This window comes from Lycorma delicatula, chromosome 13 (genome assembly GCF_047948215.1).
Source record: "Lycorma delicatula isolate Av1 chromosome 13, ASM4794821v1, whole genome shotgun sequence".
Taxonomy (NCBI): domain Eukaryota; kingdom Metazoa; phylum Arthropoda; class Insecta; order Hemiptera; family Fulgoridae; genus Lycorma; species Lycorma delicatula.
In genome coordinates this window covers 31,710,894-31,732,837 of record NC_134467.1, presented here as the reverse complement: position 1 = coordinate 31,732,837, position 21,944 = coordinate 31,710,894, and the positions used below count along the sequence as shown (strand labels likewise).

At 31.2% G+C, this 21,944-nt stretch overlaps 1 protein-coding gene across 1 annotated transcript in view; it reads right to left on the bottom strand.

Annotated features, from left to right (window-relative positions):
* The window catches only part of LOC142333620 (serine-enriched protein-like), a 123,444-nt gene that overhangs the window by 28,893 nt on the left and 72,607 nt on the right, over positions 1-21,944 (bottom strand). Inside the window, exons 3-4 of the mRNA XM_075380959.1 lie at positions 18,767-18,987; positions 10,615-10,750 (exon numbers count right to left, since the gene is read on the bottom strand). Coding sequence (XP_075237074.1) covers positions 10,615-10,750; positions 18,767-18,981 — 351 coding nt within the window. The 5' untranslated portion in view covers positions 18,982-18,987. The remainder of the gene's footprint in view (positions 1-10,614; positions 10,751-18,766; positions 18,988-21,944) is intronic.

Here is a 21,944-nt window from a genome sequence, read left to right as displayed (position 1 = left end):
TAGGATAGATGTTTGGGTTGGAAGAAAATTGGAAAGGTAAATTATTACCTAACCCAGTTCCTTACAGGGCATGGGGAATTCTCCTCTTATCTCCATAGGTTTGGGATGGCTGAATCCTGAAAATACTGTAAGATAAATGCTGGAAGATCCTAATCAGTGGGAAGCAATGAACAAACTGGTGACTGCGATACTCAAACAGAAAGAAGAGGAGAGCAGAGCATGGGGAGTGGACTGAGAAGGTCAACAATTGAAGAAGAAAAGAAGACTAGTTCGAGCAAGTGGCAGAGGTGCTGATGTCAGATATTGAAAAATCCTCTTTTGAGGTGAAGAAGGGGAGGGCTGGGCGGAGGGGCGGGCGGGGGGTAGGGCGAAGGGGAGGAGGATAGCTCCCAATAAGGCTGTCATTGGTCTGCGCTTGTGTGGATCAGCAACGGTGATGAAGTACAGAGACTCTAAATCCCTTGAGCCCAATGGCACCTCCCAGAGCTGAGTTGAGAAGAATAGAGGGTCCAGCCTCGGACAGGGAGGTACGGTGAGGTAGGAGTTTTAGTCAGTAGAATGCAGGTACACAAAGGCTCTCATTAACATCTAGCCGAATTCAAATGAATCTGAAACTTCCCCATTTATGGGGTTTAAACCTACTGTCTGGTTTGATAGAGCCTTTCACTTCCCTATCTTAACATTTAATTTTTTATTATCTTTCTTTTCATCATATTTCATTACCCTCTTTTCTTTTTTAATTCACCATATAAGCTTCGAAGCTTGTGCATGAGAAATATGAAATGGAAATTTTATAGCATATAAAATGGGGGGAGGTCCAATGGGACCCCCAGATGAAAGGCTGAGGCACTACCATTCCACCACGCAGATTGGCTATTTACTTTCAATTCTAATTTCTACCTTAGTAATAAGTCGATGCAATTCGGAATATCTTAATTAAATATTTCAAATCTATGATACTTCATGAAACCTATTATACTTTTGCACCCTTCTTAATACTTTTATTAAAAATAGTGCCATTTAGATATTTTTTAAAGTTGCCCACAAAATTCACATTAAACGTTTTGTTTAGTCACACCTATAAACAATAAATAAAGAGCATTTAAATGTTAAAATGTGCATTTATTCAATTTTTTTATAAAAATGTTTTCCTTTTTACATAAAAAAAATAAAATAAAACTTTTAATTAGACATACAAAAACCTTTGTATGTTTTTGTAATATTGTTAACAGAGAAAATCAGATCTGTATGAATTCTCCAATATCAGAAAACACATAAAAAAACATCAATGTAAAATCTAAACACATTTTAAGTATTTTTTTTTTTGAATTTATAAAAATTATGAATAATTCATTTAGAGTTACATGCAACATAAAACATAAACACATTTAAAAATTATGCACACAAAAACTAAACAAACAAAAATAAAAAAATAAAATAATTATGATGTACATTTTTTCTTATTAAAAACGTTTTCTTTATTTAAAAACAATGAAAGTATTTTATAGAAGTATGTATAAGTTCATTTTGTTAATAAATCTAAAAATACACTAATCTAAAAATCGCACTACCATATCTATGATTTTGCTTTTGGACAATCTTTAATTTTTTATATATACATGTCTGCACAATCATCACTCGCACTAAGTAGCAGACCGCGCAGCTTTCCCACCAAAACGGCACTGCGGCCCCACCACTCATAGGCTCCAATAAAAGAGCGAATTTTTAATTCGTCGTCGACCACCTCCTGGAGAAAGAAGATGGAGGAAGAAAGAGGTTCCCTAGCCAACTCAACGTGGGACCTCCCAGCAGATGCCAACATCTCCGCCAGAGCAGCAGACCTGGCTAGCCCAACAAGGGAGGATGCTATCTTCCACCCCAGTTTGCTGGGCTTCAATTGCCCTGGCCAGCAGGCCCAGTGTGGGATCGCTTGGGGAGAACCACCTCAGCTGCATCGGCGGAATACAACCGATGCCAATCCTACCCTGCGGGGATCTGGGGGCCACCAGTGCCAAGCTGTACTGGGGACCCAATTGCTGAGGGGAAGCTTGGTCTGATTTCAATGGACGAGCAGCAAATCCCCGACTACAGTCAAGCCAACAACACCGGAGACCAGCTTTTGGACCAAACAGTTCTTCTCAGAGCTACCTAACAAAATGCACAAACGATTAGATTGCACTATAGCAGAGCTATAATTCTAGAAGAAAAAGTATTGTAATTGGTCCAATTTGGGCATATGCAGTTTTCACTGGATCTGGATCTTTTTGACACCTAAGGGACTCAAAAAATTAGGTAGAAATTTTCCAGATGTTAATGTTCATACGTACATGTGTGTGTGTTTGGCTTTTGGCCTCTAAATCACCTTATATCTCTAGAACTACTGGAATGATTTTGACCAAACTTGGTAAAATTACTTCTATATATGGAACACTGATGCCATTAAATTTTCAACTTAAAAGGTCAAGGGAGTGAAGCTGTAGAGCAAGATCACCCTCAGTATCTCAAGATTTTGCCTTAATTATAAGTAATATTTTTCTTAAGCACATTTGTTAACAATTAAAAAATAACAATATTTGCAAAATTGCACCCGCACCCCAAAAAATACAGTTGTAAGTTAGTCGTCTGCTATGTTGTGAAATCACAGGTGAGCGCGGTAGAATTAAATAAATGAATAATATATAAAGTGTAAAAAAAAAGTAACTCAGTCTGGCTGGGTCTCAACTTCGATCACCTGGTTGACTTAGTACCTGGTGTGTTAAGCCTCAAAGATACACCAGTCTACTGACCGTACAACCAAAATTTGTTCTATATAAGTTGTGAAATTACATTAGTTTAGTTAGTGCCGACCGTTGCTGTTAGTACTGCCACACTCATGCGAATTAAATGTAATATGCACATGCACTTTAGTTAGAATCACTGAATTAAATAAACAAAAAAATATTATATTTAAATAAAATTATAAATATTTTAAATTGTGTGTGTATGTGTATATAAGTCATAAATCAGAAACAACCTACAGTTGTAGGACTTACCTAGAACGTGACTTTAGCTGCGTGACAGGAAATTCCTACAACTGTGTTGTCAGTTTTTTTTTTTACATAATTCAATATTTTTTTAGGAGGCTTATACATTTTTATTAAAAAATAAAATGAGCAGTATATATAAGTCCTACATATATTTATAAAAAGACTAACAGTTTATTTATAATGGTATATAAAGGCTGGTGAAATTATTAAAGCTAAGCATTTATTCATAATTTTCTTCTTAAGTATTAGTCTGCTGTGAGTGAAACCCCCAATAGACATGCCAATAGACTTTTTTTTAATTAATTAAAAAGAGATTTTTCAATAGTGAAAATAATAAAAATCAGTACATAATAATTATTTTTTTATTTATAAACAACAAAAAACACAATTAAAATAAACACATGCAGTTGTAAAGTATTGTAATAAAAAATATTTAAAATTATATTTATAAATAATTTTTAAAAAATATATACATTAAAAAATTCTTTGTATACTTACATAACGACAGATTAAAAAATAAATAAATAAAAAAATAAATGTTAATTTTTTTGTATAAAACACAAAAAAATAAATAACTTAAATACATATATATATATAAATATATTGATGTTGTATAATGTGTAATAACATTATTAGTTAAAACTAACAGTTATGATAACATACAAAATAAAAACATAGATTCCATTGACAACGCTTATATAAATACTCACTCGTTTAATATTATATTAAATAACTATTTCAAAATTTATAATTAAATGAATATAAAATGTACACTAATTAGGCACCCTTAGTAAAATATTCACATAAAATTCATCCATTACAAAACACAAAAAAAAGTTTTTTATTTTTACAGCACAATAGATATATTGTTCTATGAGGTATGATTAATCAAATTTATTTACACAGAAAACGTATTTTTTATATGATATCTAAACAAATATCATTTCAAATAGCACTGCAGAATTAGGGTGCAAGTAAAACATTCCAAGACAAATTTTTGTATAGGAAAATATAAGATGTATATAAAATTGAACATTGAATTCATAAAATAGTTTAAGTAAATTTCATTATACAGGGAACTGTTGTCATCTCTTTATAATTAATTCAGATGATATATGAAAGGAAATGAAGGAAAATTAGCAATGGAATAAGGAATCCATTGTAATTTAGTGATGACATATTTGATCTGAAAATGAGAAACGTAGAAAACAAAACTAGAAATATAAAGGAACTGGATTAAGAATAATGATATATCTAATTGAAATAAACAACAACAATTTTATCTATATTTCAATCAAGTTTTTTTTCTTTTTTTAAATTAAAATTACAGAATTTTTTAATTCTATTACTTAATTATCGTTGGATGGATATACAAAACTAAGAAAATTATTTACAAAAAAATTGTTTCGCATTATTTTCATAAAGTTGTTTTCTTTGGTTGTCAAACACTTTTGCCAACTTTAAATTAAAATTCCTAATTTCAACTTTAAAATAATGATTTCAAAACAATGAAATTGTTGTTGTTATATCATTTTCCATTCACAATAAATCTCAGCAAGAAAAATGTAAAAAAAAATAATAACTGAAGCAAATTTGGAAGAGTACAAGGGATATATTTTGCTATACAAAATACTTTTTGTTCATCAAAAGATCAGTGTGTTGATGTGTTGTTACTATAAAAAAATTATTCGACTTTATTTTCAGTTTTACAAAATATTTCTTTGTAATTGTACTACTTAGATGACAAGGGTACTGATATTCTTTTTTTCCCTTTGTTACTGTTGACTATCTGGAAAAATCTCATGATGGGTAATATTTGGTAAATTAAAAAAAATCTTCCAGTTTTTCCATGTTCTTATTCAAAGAACACCTCTGAGTCTGATACGATGACTTTAGTTTCCACTCAAATGATTGAGATTTTTTCTGCAAATGTATAAAATAAAAACAAAACAATCCAATTCCTCTTTACTTCACTTTTCAGAGAGTTTCTATTTCTATCAGTCATAATGATGGCATCTCCTGTTATTGTCATTTGCGTTTCCTTTTTATATACAAACAACAACTGGAATAATTTTTTTCACAAACCATATTTCCATCATTATGGTACCATACAATGATTAAGTTCAATTGAAACTTCAACTTCTGATGCTACCCTTTTGTCATTTGTCATAATAAATGGAAACGAGGTGTGGCTATTAAATAACGAGATTAATGCTGTAAAATATTTTATTTTAAATTTATGCATATTTAGTTACTATCGCCTTCTATATACACCTCTACTCAATTCCTACAATGCTCCATGTGAATTTTCCATTGTTCAAAACAGTGCTGGAAGTCTTCTTCTGTAAGCTCTTTCATGATGTGTGCTGCTTTTTCTTTCACAGCTTCAACGGTCTGAAATCTTGCTCCTTTTAATGCAGATTTGACCTTGGGGAACAAATAAAAGTCACATGGTGGATGGTTTAACACTGGGATGTTATACTTTGCTAGAAACGTCTTGACAGACAATGCAGTGTGAGCCGATGCGTTGACCTGATGAAGAACCCATGACATGTTTGTTCTTCCACAACTCAGGTCGTTTTTCTTATTTTTTCATGGAGTTAAGCAAGGATCTTGAATAAAGACAAGAATAGTTAACCAACGATCAGATCGAGTCAGATTACCAATTTTTTCAATATTTTTATTCGTTTTTGACGTGAAAGGGCAACCTAGGCGTACATCATCTTCAACGTCTTTTCGGCCATCTTGGAAACGCTTAAACCACTCAAAATCCGTTCATGTGATAAGCATTCATTTCCATATACTTTTTTTAATAAAAGATAAGTTTTGGTACCAGTTTTTCCAAGTTTCATATTAAATTTCACGATAATTCTTTGCTCTAATAAAACACTTACAATTTTTTTGGCAAAACAAAAAAACAGATGTTATCCAAACAACAGCCACAGTCAGACTAATATGTCTACAGAAACTGGAATGACAGCAATCGAAAGAGAGGACTACACAACTATCGATTGTATGAATTTAACGCATGCACAGTTCTTCTGTAGCAGTACCAGTCTTGTTATTTAATAGCCATACCTCATATATGCTACCATTATCAGCAATAATAATAACAACTCAATCCTCCTTACCAGTCATAAAATTACTTATTTTTTTTTTATTGCAGTTTCACTATATACTTTTCCAAGCAACATTAATGTCTGTCAGCAAATTTTAAAACTAAAAGTAAAATTTAACATTTTTATTCAGTTTAATGAAGATAATTTCCAACTGTAAAAATATCACAAGCATTTTCTATTGGAGAGGAACAAAAATGTGATGCTGTATTGCATTATAACGAGTGTCAATAATTTTATGAAATTACAAGGCACAGTTCAAAAGTAAGGGCTGATCGGTAATAAAATGAAAATGGTTGAAAAATTTATTATTTTCAAATACTTTTCTACATAATAACTATTTTGTTCCAAACACATTTGATATAATGAAACAAGCTTCTTCTAACCCACTGCATAAAATTCCAACGCCTGGATTATAGCCACTTATGCACCAACATTTTCAACTTTTTAAATTCCTCGAAATTTAGGACGCAAGCCAGTCTTTAAGGTGTAAAAGGGAGGAGTAGTGAACAAAAAGATGATAGTCCCTGGGCGTGAGATCAAGACTATAAGATGGATAATTAAAAATCTACCATCCAAATTTTTCAATTGTTTCTGTTGTGCATCACACGTTATGAAAAAAAAACTCCTGATCCCAGCACTCCGTAAGCTTTAAATGCACAACACAGTTTAGAAAGTGTTTCACAACAGACTTCTGATATGATGGATGTGGCTGGTTCCATGAAAACAATCAAAAAATCAAAAGCACACTCTTTTGGTCCCAGAATAGAGTTGCCAAGATTTTCCTTTGAGATTGGTCTTGATTGAATTTTTTCGGTTTAGGTGAATTGAAATGACAACACTACATGGATTGTTATTTCATTTCATTATTGATGTAAAAAATCTAAATTTCATCACCAGTGATAATATGGGAAAAAATGTGTCTCCTCGTGTCTAAAGCAGCCGAGAAAAACATGAGCAGATGTCATTCTGTGATCTTTATAATATTTTCAACATTCTAGGCACCCATCGTGCATACAGTTTACAATAGCCTAGAGTGTCTGTCATTATTTTAAACAATGTTGTCTTTAAAACTTCTGGAAATCTAAAGAAATATTGCTAATTGTAAAACAACAATTTTCTCTCACTTTTGCATACACACGTTCAACGAGATCATCATCTCTGTTTGTCATAAACATTTGAATGGCCTTCCGTACACTTATGATTCCATTGTTTCATTTTTCTATCACTTAATGCGGTAGGCCTGTGTTTCACACAATTGACTGCAAATCTCAGCAGCATTATGTCCTTTTGCGTTTAAAAATCTAATCATTGATCGAACTTCATAACTGGCAGTTTTTGTTATTACCACACTCATTTTAACACACTGTCTTGCAAAGATAAACAACAATGAACTGATGGCAATGTGACGGTTACATTACATGCCTAATAGAACTACTTAAAGCTACTCTACATATGCAAACCAATCAGTGTTGCAAATCGTTATTTATAACTCATCGGCCCTTACTTTTGAATCATACCTCATATAATACGTTTCAAATAGATGTTTCTGAGAATGTTTTGGAACTAACTTATAAATACACACTGGTACACACAAGAAAATGATGTTATAAAAAAAATATTAATTTAGGTTAAACATGACACAAAGGATATAAATCATTTTTTCTAAAAATTTAGCAAGTGTACATATATTTATACATAAAACACACACAACAGAAATGAAATCTTATTCCTTACAGTTGAAATTAAATCAAATTTATCATTATTAAAAACTAACTTCAAATAAAAACAATAAACAAAAATAAACAGACACTTTTTATTATAAGATCAACTATTAGGGAAAACAGAACAAATATTTAACAACAACTTTATCAAAATTCTTGTATAATATGCGATTCATGTTTGTAACAATAACACAAATAAATAAAGCATCAAATTTTCATAATTTCAAGCCTGAGAACCAGTTTCAAAAAATAAGACGACATTTTGATTTCTCTTCAATATATTTTTTTTAAAACAGTAGCACACCCACACAAATATTTTGCAAGAATACTAATACCAAATAAATGACTTTTACATACTGGAAAAATTATGTAATTTTTAGTTTTGAATTCAACAACGTAAGAAATACAGTTTACTCTCTTATCTAGAACCTAAGTTACAGTTATTTTTTTCAAAAATAACAGGAGAAAACAATTTCTGACATTTTATAAGCATTGATGTTGTATTTTATTTATTTTTTGTACTTTTTTTTTATTAATCTAAGTATATACAAGCTCTGTTCAAAAAATAACAAATAAATAAGTGACGTACGGTTAGCAGCATTGTGTTTTACATAACCTCCTCTGTAACCACATGTTCTTGAATTTTTGTTTAGTTTTCATATTATTGTTATGAGTGCAATGTGTTTAAGTGTTAGCAGCGATTTTTGTAATGTGTGTTTTTCAGGAGCAACAATACAACATAAAATTTTGCGCAAAACTAGGGAAAACTTTCACAGAAACTTTTAAAGTTTTGAAACAAGCTTACAAAGATGATACTCTGGGTCATACGCAATGTTGCAAATGGTTTTCATGATTTAAAAGTGGTTGTCAGTCAATTGAAGATGACCCTCGACCAAAAAGGCCTTCGACTTCAACTAATGGCACACGCTCAGAAAATTAACAATCTGGTGCGTGCAAATCACCAATTGACTGTTAGAGAACTTGCAGAAAGGGTTACAATCTCGATTGGATCATGGTGTGACATTAAAAATTGAACATGTATCAAGCTGCAGCAAAGTTTGTTCCTCATTTGATGACCGAACAGCAGAAAGAACATCGAGTGGACAATTGCCAGCAACTCCTTGAACAAGCTGATGATGAAACATTCATGCAAAGGATCGTAACAGGAGACAAAAGCTGGGTTTATGGTTATGACATTGAAACAAAAGTCCAGTCATCAAAAAATCACACATTACAAAAATTGCTACTAACCAAACATGTTGTACTCAAACAACACAAAAACTAAACGAGATATCAACAATCCAAGAACATGTGGTTACAGAGGAACGCAATGCTGCCAACCATATGTCACTAAATATCTCCACTTGCGTGTAATTAAAAAAGTTCAGTTATTTTTTGAACAAACCTCGTAGTTTTTATAAAAAATGATTATCAAGAATGTAACAAACTTTTCAGCCGGATATCTTCTTCTGATGAAAATACAGAAGAAATTTCATAAAAACATAGGTGCAGAAACACTTTGTTAGCAAGTGACACCTGGCAAAAGTTTTGCCTGATTTCTGTGCACTTCTCTACAAGTTTTGTTTAAAACTTTTAAATCTTTACCTATTTAACAAAGTTATTTTATACCAACCAAACAAAAAATAGTGCTTTTCACCTCAACCTTTTGTCTTTTGCCCCAGATTTATCAAAAACTACTAAAAATACAGTTCTGGGACTTATTCTTTTTCTCAACTTTTCATGTCAGATTTCACACAAAACGACTAAATTTACCCCTTAATTTGAATCCCAAGAATTATAATCTGCCTTAATTTTACTGAAGGTGCAAAAATCAGGGCAAAATCTCTCCAGCCAACACTCATTAACCAAGAATTTTCAAACCTGTTTATATGAACTTTTTTTCTTTATTTTCACCAGTAGAAGTTCCAAAATTTTGTTACATTTTTCATGAATCACCTTACATTCATTTATTTTTATTCTTGATATACCCGTTGATGATTACTGTTTAACAATTAGATGTAAAACTAATCTTGATTTTTATTTTTACTATTTATTTATTGTTCCACTGAGGCTTACACTCAGTAATATTTACCCTACATATTTTTTTTTAATGATAAATGGATTTTTTGTGTCTTGTGAATAAAATGCAAACCTTACTGGGAATCAAAACCGCCATAACCTGGTTGATAGGCAAAGATGATACCAATCTGCCAGGGTATGCGAATAGATTTTGAATATTTCTCTTTAGTAGTTAATTTCACACAGTATTTACTATAACTCATTATTTACAATAGAAAATAATAACAAATATGTTTATTTTTAAGACACTGAACATTTTCTAAACAAGCAACTGTGCATAAGCAAAGTATTAGAAAAAAGAAACTACATGGTTTCAGCCATCTTTTTAAACTGTAGCTGGTTCTTAGGCTCAAATTAGTGCAAACTAGTTGACTTAATCAGATTATTGCATTATATAAAAAAATAGTAGTGTTTGTTATTTTATTCCCTTAAATTTTATTTTTCCTGCAAAATGTATACTATTAATTATAACAATTAAAATGCATAAAGCACCGTTTATAAATATAACTCCTATAATGGACCAACAATTAAACAAAAAACAATCAAAGCATTAAAAATCTACAAAAAAAATCATAAATTAATTTTTTATAAACAGTAAATTTCACCACTACAATTAATATTAAAATTAATAACTACAAGTACATTAGACATGTAAATAAATAAACAGACCTGCTGAGCAGCATTTTGTAGGTTCAAAAGAGGTTCACTGCTTCTTTTAAGAAATAATCTTAATTTATTCTCTTTGGGTGGAGGCTCTTTTTTACGTTGTGGACTTGGTGCTTGGTACAACATCTTATGAAACACTCTGTAAAATAACATATTTTTAATTAAAATATAAATAACTAAAATGCAACCTTAAGCAGAATTTAAAAGCTATTATTACTGTATGATAGGCACAACCATTGTGTTTTTTAAATTATTTTTTTAAATCAGTTAATATAACTTAAATTAAAACAAATATATTATCGATTAGTCATTCTCGAAGTACTAGGAAATATGTTTCCATAACTGGATCAAATTATTTGAAGTGTCCCAAAAAAACATAAGCTGATTGCTTGACAAATTAAAAAAAAAATTGAAACTTACCCATTTGTTTCCTATATGTTTCAGGACCTTAAAATTATTATTTTTATTTAAGTAGTTTACCTGTAACGGCCATTTTTGTTATGGTGTGCACACCTACTTTTGTGGTAGTAAGAGTTTATAGAAAAAAAATCATAACTAAAAAACCATTGGTCCTGGATCACTGGTTCTTATTAAAGAAAATTTTTATCAGTATTATTCTCATGAGCAATGAACACAGTAGGAGTCCAGGTGGCAAAGCCCCCTGCAAGACAAGCATAGCAAGTGAAACAAGCTCTGACCAGCTAATAATAAATAACAGATTTGTTTATGTACTATAATTAAAAAAAAAAATGAATTACTTTTTTCTTCATTTGGTATACGTATAAGATTATGTAAAGTATACCTGGCAAATGGGATAGCTTTCAAATTTGATGATTTAACTGGCCATAAAACATTATCTGGAAATTTTGAGCATATTGGTCATCAAAAGCAGCAGTAGTCTGTGCTCCAGTTTTGTTTGTTGGCGATATTTTTTAATAGCTTTGTTATTAGGACTTTGTTCTGAAGTAAGTGTTTCAATGTTTTCAACCTTACTGTCACTGTCCAAATCATAATTATTATCACTTCTGTAGCCAAAATTCTATTCATTATTATTATTATCACAATCTTCATCACCTCTTATGTTTTCTAAAATTTTCCTTACATTTTAGTCGGACATTACTCTCCTCACATTTAATCATCTTTTCAATCAAAAGATTTCATTTTTTCTTGGGGGCACAACATGTTATCAGCACCCAGACACAAAATTACTATAGTAAATGATTAAAAATTAAAACACCTATGTGGTATCTTAAGTGCGAAATAAAAATAATATTAAAAATCTAACATGAAACAACAAAATTGTTATTTCAAAACAACAATTTTGTTGTTTAAAACAACTATTAACGTAAGTCAAAAGCCAAAAACAAAATATTTGAATCCAGATGCACAGCCTTAAGAAATCGTAAGATGTTAGGTACATTGTTGCCTAAGATATTTCGGATGTTAGCCCCCAGTTTAAACTTCTGATGTAATGCCGCTTAACAGGCACAGTCTACAAGGTGTGATATACCTTGAAATAAAGAACAAACTGAAGTTGAAAAAAATGCAATATTAGGAATGTTATTAGTACATAAGGTTTCATATATATGGTTTTAATGAGGCATGTTGGTTGGTACATGATGTACAATAACACCACTGTATGTGTTAATAGTGTTCAAGCTTTAACACTTCACTAAATGGACCAGTTTTAATGATTTTTATTTTCTAGAAATAATTCCTATGTTGGTTCTATTGTAAGTTTTCCCTTACAATTAAGTCAACAATTTTTTTTTAAATGAAATATTACATTGTCTAAATAAACAATTTGAAGACAATTAGTTTTTTAAATTCTTTGTTTTTTATTTATTTGTCATTCAATTATTTCATTCATTTTTTTAAGTATGATTAAGAATTAAAATAATAAGAATAATTATTTTTGTACATAAAATTTATGTATTTATGTTAGTTGATGTTTTTTATGTATATAATTTGTAGTCAATGAAATAAATTATTAGATGAAATGATTTTTTCTAGTCATTAAAATCTTAGCACAGCTCCCTTGTGCATGACGTCAGAATCCACAGAGCCCCCAAGAGAAGATAAATACATTAGATAAGGGAAAAAATAACAGTTAGAAAAGGATGATAATCTACAACACAATTTTGAAATAAGACAAACGAATGTTCCCAAAGGAGTAGAACTAAATTAGTTGACTTGCTATTCAAGAACAAATAATGTCTTGATATTCACAAGGGACATGTTTTAAGTATTAAACAAAAACAGTAATAACATGAAAAGCAAGACTTTAGTATTGTGGAAGTTAAGGAATTATGTTACTTAATAATATAGTAGCATGAATTTATAATGGTTTTTTTCAAACATGATAGTTAAACATACAGAATGTATCACGAAGTTCTCCCGGGACTTTCATATCCTATTCTACTCATGAAAATAACAAAAAAAGTTCACATAAACATACATCCTAAAATGTTTCCTCTGCAAACTATGGCTAATGAAAGATTTCACTCAGATTTCAGTTACTCCGGTGAAATGAGGTCGTACTGAAATTTTAGGAAGACAATTAAGGAGCAGAATTACTGATTTCTTATGGATTTTGAACTGAAAAATCAAATAAAATAGGTCCCAGAACCGTACCTGCAACAGTTATTGTTGCAGGTGTTTTATATAACACATAAAACAAACAAAACAAAACTTGTAGAGAATTTAATTCAGAATAAAATGGGGTAAAATAATTGAATAAGACAAAGAAAAATTGAAAATATTCAAAATTTATTTAGAAACAGTACACTAGACCAAAGCGTATTATACATACCAGTTTATATTAATTGTTCAAAAATGACACTGCCATTTTTACATTTCTTGGCACGATTCTGTACTGCAGAAGTGTTTTTTTTTTTAATTCTTCAGGGATGTCCTTAAGTTTCTCAGCGCATCCATAATGCGGACAATTAATCATGAGAATGTATTTTTGTTTTGCATATAATATTTTTCATCCATGTCCAGATGGAAAAATCTAAAGGTGTTAGATTAGGCAATCTTGGTGGCCAGGTATGTGGACCTTCGTGACTGATCCACCAATTTATTGGTTTTCACCCCTATTTCTCAAAAACTATTGCAGATGTAGTTCTGGGACTTATTTTATTCGATTTTTCAGGTCCAAAACCATAAGAAATCAATAATTCATCAATTAATGTCCTAAAAATTTCAGTATTATCTAATTTCACCTGGGTAGCTAAAATCTGAGTGAAATCTTTCATTAGCCATAACTCGCAAACTGAGCATTTTAGAACGTAAGTTTAGGTGAACGTTTTCCATTATTTTCATGAGAAGAATAGGTTATTAAAAAGTCCCAGGAGAACTTTGTATTACACCCGTATATGTAATAATGAGTTATTCTCCCAGTAAATATAGCTAGAATAGCAACATTAAAGCAGAAAGTATGATGATCATGCAAAGAACGGGTATCAGGTTTTAACAAATTTTTGTTTTAGGGTCCAATTATTTCATCTAGACCAAAAAATGTATGTAAGTATTATGTGTATCACATTGCTTTTGGTCTTGTATCTCAGGATTGAACAAACTGATTTTCATCAAGTTTGGTTCAAATATTTCTATATATGGGACATTCAACCATATTAATTTTTTTTTTCAAAATTCTTTAAGGTGGTGGGTGGACATTGAAAAAAAAAACAGATTTCGATTTTCTTAAGACGCATTTTTGAAAACTTTAGTAAGCCAAATTTGTTGTTACCTACAATTCATATTCATATATAAATAATCCAAAAATTTTTTTTAAAGAATCAACCCCCACCTCTTAAAATTGAAAAATATATTTTTTTCTTTTTCTCTATCTCCCTTTGATTTAAATATTTATTTCAAACATATTTTGAAACTTTAAACTTCATAAATAGAGCTATCATGAAAAGTGTACATTTTTTTAAACCATAGATCCTGGACTTAAACTGCAGAAAAAGTTCTTATTTTAGCATTTAATGAATGGGGTGTTGTTAGAGTTGAAGAAAACTTTACTTAAACAATTTTTTTAAACTTAACCTATTATATGAATATTTTTGAAAACATTTTCTTAAAATTTATTCCTAACCTCTAAAAAATATACATGCTGTTTTTTTGTTTTTTTTTCGCTCAAACTCTTTTAATTTTTAATATTAACAAAAATTTTTAAATATTTTTCTTCATCACTTAAAGATTATTAAAATTAAAGTAGCTTCAGCACCTATATTATATCCCAGATCCAAAATGAGAAGCAATTTTTTTCATTACTTTAATAAAAGTTATACTTTTTAATAAGTTATACTTGATCAACATAGCTGAGATAGTCATGCAATACTTTGTCAGCTTTTTTTATTTATAAACACTTCCTGACCTACACGTAAAACATCCAACAAATTACTAGTCATGAAATATTATCTTACTTATTTTGATACACTAACTACAAGGGTCAGTCAAATGTAAACCATACTTTTATTTTTAACATTTATTAATATAGAATAAAAATACAAAACATATTTATTGCTTTTCTATGTAATCTGTGTAGTTCTACACATTTTACCAATGTCTGGTGAGTTTGTGGGAAAAACAATTTGAGGAAACATCACAAACCAAATGCAAATGAACTCTCCTACTTCATTATCAATCTAAAATCAATATCCTCCTAGTACCCCCTTCAATGGCCTGAACAAAAAAAAACACAGGGGGATAAATCTGGACAGTATAAGGATATTTAAGGTTTTCCAGTAAATTTCATCCAGTTTATCCTGAGTGTTGAGATCGGCTGTGTGAGGCTTGGCATCATCGTAAAGGAGAATCAAACTGGCACTTTTAGTTCATGTAGACAGTTTTTATTTTGTCCAAAAGCTGGCAGTATGTCAGACATTGTACTTTGAATGTGACACTTGAGGAGAAAATTGAAGAGCAATATTCTTTTCCATTCCCAAAAGATGGAGACACAAACTTTTTCAGCTGATTGACACACTTCACCTTTACAGACAGGTTCTCCATCCTATTCCACTACATACTTCAGAATGTAATGATGTATCCATCACAAACAATTATTTGATGTAAAACATTGGCTCTCTCTTGTCAAAATCGATTCAAGATCCTTTGACAAATTTTCTTAGGGCCTGTTTCTGATTTTGGGTTAAAAGTCTTGGAACATACTTTGTAGAACCCAAGGAGCTTTGTGATAATGGAATGACCATTCCTGACAGATCCGCCGAAACAATTTTATACTATAAAATGTCAATCATCTTCAATCTGATCATGGATTGAACAGTCACAATTCCTTGAACACCAACTGTGACTCATTTTCTACAGCTTCAAACCTTATTTTACCCAGTTTCTTAATTTAGTCATAGTTTTGCCTACGTGACAATGTCACATCCCCAAACTGTGCATGCAGTCGAGTCAAAATTTCATACAGTTTTGACACCCTCATCTATAAGAAATTTCACAATAATACATTGTGCATCTGACAATGGAACCTCTTGATCTAACATAACACTACTGACCAGAGATAAGTGAATACTAAATATCGGCGATTTGAGCCCCTTATCACATCAATACCTCTGTCACTGTAATCCATCACTAAGCCATTCCATATTGGTATGCAGACCGTGAAAACAAAAGTACAGTTTATGTTTGATTGAACCTCATACCAATGAACAATTTGCAAATTTACCATTAATAAAAACTAAGATAAACGTTCTCATTATTTTTATTTATGAAAAACCAGTAACAGCGTACTATCTCTGACAATAATGTATAATCATTTAACATACTTTTGAAGTCACTAATGAAGAATAAAATTATTTAGGTCTAGACTAAATGTAAAAAAAGACTTATAATCCTATTTATGTTTTGTCATACGAAGAAAATAATTTGTTAACTTGCACTTGTTTGCTTAAATTTTTACACAAAATAACTCATTCTTTTAACATATCCCTTAAATTTCAAATCTGTACCTTTAATCAATTATCAGCTATTATTATTCACTTTGTAGAACCATTTTATCTTTTAAATTAGATACAATGTAGAAACAGCAAACAAGATTTTTTGTCTGCATCATTATTTAAAATTGATGAATTTTATAAGTTTCTTTTTTTCTGGATGATTAATTCACAATAAAAGCTTGAAGCCTGTGCAAGGGAATATGAAATGGAAATTTTATAACATGTGAAAAATGCCATACCTGACAGGATTTGAACCCAGGGCTTCAGTATAAGCAGCCAAGACGCTACCACAGAGATCAGTCATCACTAAGCTGAATTTTTTCTTTTTTTTAATTTTTACACACAAAGAAATAATTCTTTTAACTGAACTTCTAAATGAGTAATAAATTATAGGAGTAGGTAAATTCTCTCTCTCTTTTGACCCTGCCTATGGATACAAAGCCAAAATGCTTTTATTAAGTTTCATATATTATACTACAACATACCAGTAAATATTAGTTTTGAATTATTATTTTACTTTTGTTTCTTTTAGCAATTTGTTCAGGAATACAAAGAGACTAAGAAATTTGCAATATGACAGAACGAATCAATCACAGGCAGTTACAATTTAGGGTGTGTTTAGACAAGTCCCAACCCGCACTATACCTGGTCTAGTTACTGCCTCACTGTCATTTGGTTTTTAGCTGTATTAGTGAAAACTAGTAATGATCTCACCATGGTCAAAAACTGAATAGAGTACTTTTGCAGTACAAATTTGCACATGGATTAAATATTAATCAGTGTTCAGAGGAAATGACCCTTATGCTAGGAGAGGATTATCCTCATCATACAGCAATATTTAAGAGGTACCGAAAGTTTGAAAGAAAAAATTTTGGCATAGAGAATTCTCCAAGGTTGACCATCTTTGTCTGTGATGAAGAGAAACATTGCTGAAGTACAAAATATACTTGAGACAGACAGACATACCTGTCTACAACCAAACGAGGTGTCCTTGGGCATTAACGGACCCACAGTTCATGCTATTCAGCGAGATCACCTTCATGTTAGGAACCTTTGTACCCTTTGGGTGCGCATAACTTGACCAATGATCAGATGGCATGTCACGTTTTCATAGTGCCATAAAATGCTGAAAAAGTTTGAAAACAGGAAATCCCTACGTGAACAGTATTGTGATATGTGATGAAACTTGGGTGTACATTATGATACCTTGAATATGTGGGGACCCCCCTGCCATTGGCTGTTTGAGAATCCAAATCAGTGAAGAAATTTTAGAACGAGTTGTGTCAAAAATTCAGAAGTCAGTTACAGGGGAGTGGTATACTTAGGAATGCCTGCCTAAAGTTGTCAAACCAATCTAAAAACAGTGCCTAAATTTATGGTTTCTCACAACAATAACACTCCAGCACACTGCTCTAATGTTTGTTCTGAGTATTTCACCAGCACTGAAATAAGACTGTTAAAAGTACACTTCCTAAACTCCTGACCTCACTCTACATTCTACAATTACATTCTACATTTTTTAGATATTACTTAATTTCCTCTTTTATCAGTTCAATTAAAAGTAATTTATATATAAAAATCTATAAAAAATAATTTTTAGTTAGTAATAACATTTATAAAATACGATACTGGCCAATTTAAAATAACAACAAAAGCACAGAGCTCTGACTAACGTTTATATGTCATATAGTTCTGAAAAAAAAATGGTTTTATAAATTGAATAACAGCTCATAATCAGTTAAAGATATAGATCTAAAATTTAAGGAGTGATAAAAGTTATAAGTGATAAGTTAAAAAAATGGACTAGCTTACATAAAACTTTGAGTAAGATTGGTGCAATAGTTCTTTAATACCATATGATCAAAGTCTAGCTATCAACAAAAGACACGAAAGATAATCGTTTTCCAAACTCACAGTAAAAATATATCTTGAAAAAATAAAAGTCTAAAACCATCAAATGTAGAATAAATTTTGATGTGATTTGTTTTGAAACTGGATGGATAGTTTGGTTTCATTTCAAACTCAAATGCATATAATTTCAATGATGACAACAAAAATTATAGCTTCAATATTTAATGCAATAGCAAACATTCCAAATTCATCTGTTATTCTTGAACAAATGATGTACATAAACTCACTACTGTATATTTCCATCCAAACATTAATAAATACAAACTAGAAATTACCTGCTTCTGGCTGCTAGCACAGCTTTTACAGCACAAACCGGTTCTCTTGTATCACCAACAAGAAATGTAACGTCACACAATTCTGGCATGCTAGCCAAAAATTTCATATCTTCAGCTAAACCAGTTTTATTTTCAAACGTACTAAGATCTGGCTCATCTGTCATCAGAGTAGCTTCAGCCATTACACTGCTTGGTACCACCTGCACTTCAGGCATCCTAAACTGCAAAATAAAACTAAATTATTATTACAATAAAATTAAAACCTGATAATTTTTTAAGATGTTGACACTAACTTATGTAGTTTTTAATTAGATTAGTTCTTTCAAATCTTCAAAGATTCATCGCCAGGGTAATTTAAAAGCCTTCAGAACGTATGAGGGACAATCCAAAAATTAACATCTGATTGGTCATTGAAAGTTAACTGTTTGCCATAACAATTCAAAGCAGCTACAATAGTCACCAGCTATTTATAATCTCATTGCATGCCCATCGACTGTGCTGTAAAACAATGGTCAATAAATCAGGTAAAAATCAAGTTTTGGCATTGATGTTGAAATTCATGATTTAACTGTGTAACTATTCCATATTCCATGTAAAAGTGGCTAGAACAAGGTGAATCATCCATTGAAAAATTCACCGCTAACAGTATATATGATAAAAAGAAATTACAATGGGCTAAGAAATACATAAACTAGACTTTTGAAGATTCTTCAATGGTTGATTTTCCCCAAGAAATTCATTTCACTGAGGAAGGAAAATGTCTGCAGTTTGTTTGAATGGATGATGGAGAATATGTTTCTTCTAAACACATTTGTTTTATTTGTGAAACACCTGATAAAACAATTTTTTTGGGGCCATTTTTTTGTTGAAGGAGTTCATTGTGTTTCAATCAAAGGGAAGATGAATTTAGAAAAAATATATAATGATTTTCTAAAACAGAGCTCTGCCCTTGGAAAAGAAAATCAGGGTATTCCACCAAGATCTTATTCTCTGTAATTTTTCAAAAACAGCAAATAATCTCAAGAATTACAATTACAGGCTAGGAAAACTGCTGAATTCAACCCTGTTGATAATTTATAGATCATATGGTGAAGTAGTAGCATCTCAGCCTTTCATCCCGATGGTTGATCTAGTGATGAATGCATCTTCCCAAATCAGCTGATTTGGAATTCGAGAATTCCAGGGTTCAAGTCCTAGTAAAGGCAGTTATTTTTATATGGATTTGAATACTAGATCGTGAATACCGGTGTTCTTTGGTGGTTGGGTTTCAATTAACCACACATCTCAAGAATGGTCGAACCGAGACTGTATAAGATTACACTTCATTTACATTAATACATATCATCCTCTGAAGTAATACCTGAATGGTAATTTCCAGAGGCTAAACAGGAAAAAGAAAGAAAAGAAAGCCTTTCATCCAGAGGTTCTAGATTCAAATTCCAGTCAAGCATGAAATTTTTCTCATACTACAAAATTCCATTTCCAAATTCCATGTGCAAGATTCAAAGCACCTGTGTAATTCCACAAACCAAAAAATAAATCCATGTGCAAGTGAGGAACCAGTTTTGGGATAAAAAATTGAAACAAAGTATAAAATTAATTTAGCCTACTCCAAAAAAAAATAGTGAAAGAGGTAATAAAATAGAAAAGGAGCAATATTTTATACTAGGAAAAATGTATGTTAGGTTAACCTCAGTTATCCTTTCGCTAGTTTATAGAACATCATTACCCCATGAATTATATTACATTTATTGCTGCACATATAAACGACTGTATTAACAAAACTTATAACTCATGTTCATGTTCATTCCTGAGCGTTTAAGGTAGTCCCCCATCAATAGGTTAGTGCAATTAAGGTGATTATGTTAGATTTTAGCAAGCATGTTCATACTTTCTGATTAGATCATTGTACTACGTACGAATACTGATATTTATTATTAAAATTACACCACACATCTTAGTTATTTGAAATGTTGTGTTGTCATTATCACCGTTGTAGTAATTACAATTCAGTAATGCTACAAATCTTCCTGTGAATGTATATGAATTGTTTGTTTTATCAAGAGATAAAATGAATTGCATTTGGTCTGTTTCAACATTTTGGTATTTTACCAGAAGATAAATAGTGTAATCAAGGGCACGTCATGGCATAAAATCTTTTGAATGACTGAGAATGATGGCAATACAAGAAAAGGCAGTACCTATTCACAATATAAGTGTCCAGTCTGATACATGGTTGCAGGGCTCTAAACCAAGCCTTCATAAAATGTTACTATTTATTTATTCATGGAACTATGAAATGACAACTGAGGCATTCTGTGAACACAAATTAAATATAACCATATTACAGCTGTTGACTGGAAAAATTATCTATGGGAAGTGTGTGCCAAGAAGCTTTTAAAATCAAATTGTGTAACTGGCAGCCCAGGTCTGACAGTAGAGATCAACAAGTCTTTATTAATAAAGAGGAAAAGTCCCTCAGGAGCAATTGCTGTTCGGAGAGCTATGCCATGAAACAGAAGGTTTCATGATGCAGTAGATAATCGTTCTGCAGATATGATATTGCTGATTATAGTACAGCACACTGTACCAGGTTCAATAATAATTTCTGTCCAGTGGAAAAAATTTCAAATGGTATATGTAATTTGAACAGGAATTATGTACACTACCATTCACAGAATGCAGAATTTCATTGATCCACTAACAGTATCACATACTCAAAAAGTAGAAGTACAGGTACAGCTAAAAATAAAATGCACTGTAAAGTAGCAAGAGAATTTCTGAACAGCTACTTGTGCAAATTCTTATCGTAGAAAAATAAAAACTGATGATCGCAATAAGTTTCAAGCAATTCTTTCTAGAGATATGAGGTGTGTGAGAAAAGTAATGAGATTGGTAACACTGCGAGCGATCTGGCAATGCTGTGTCTACCGGTCTGTGCTAGACCGGTTTGTTCATCCCTTCCACATGCTCAGTACGAGTTTCAACTCTGTTCAGCTAATACATTATTTTTGACAGCGCCATCAGTGAAGTTGTGCTTTTGTTGTGTGTTACGAAAATGGAGCATCAGAATTTAGAGCAAAGTTGTGCAATCAAGTTTTGTGTTAAACTTGGGGAATCCACAACTGTGACCTTTGAAAAGTTGAAACAGGCCTATGGGGAACATTACTTATCAAGA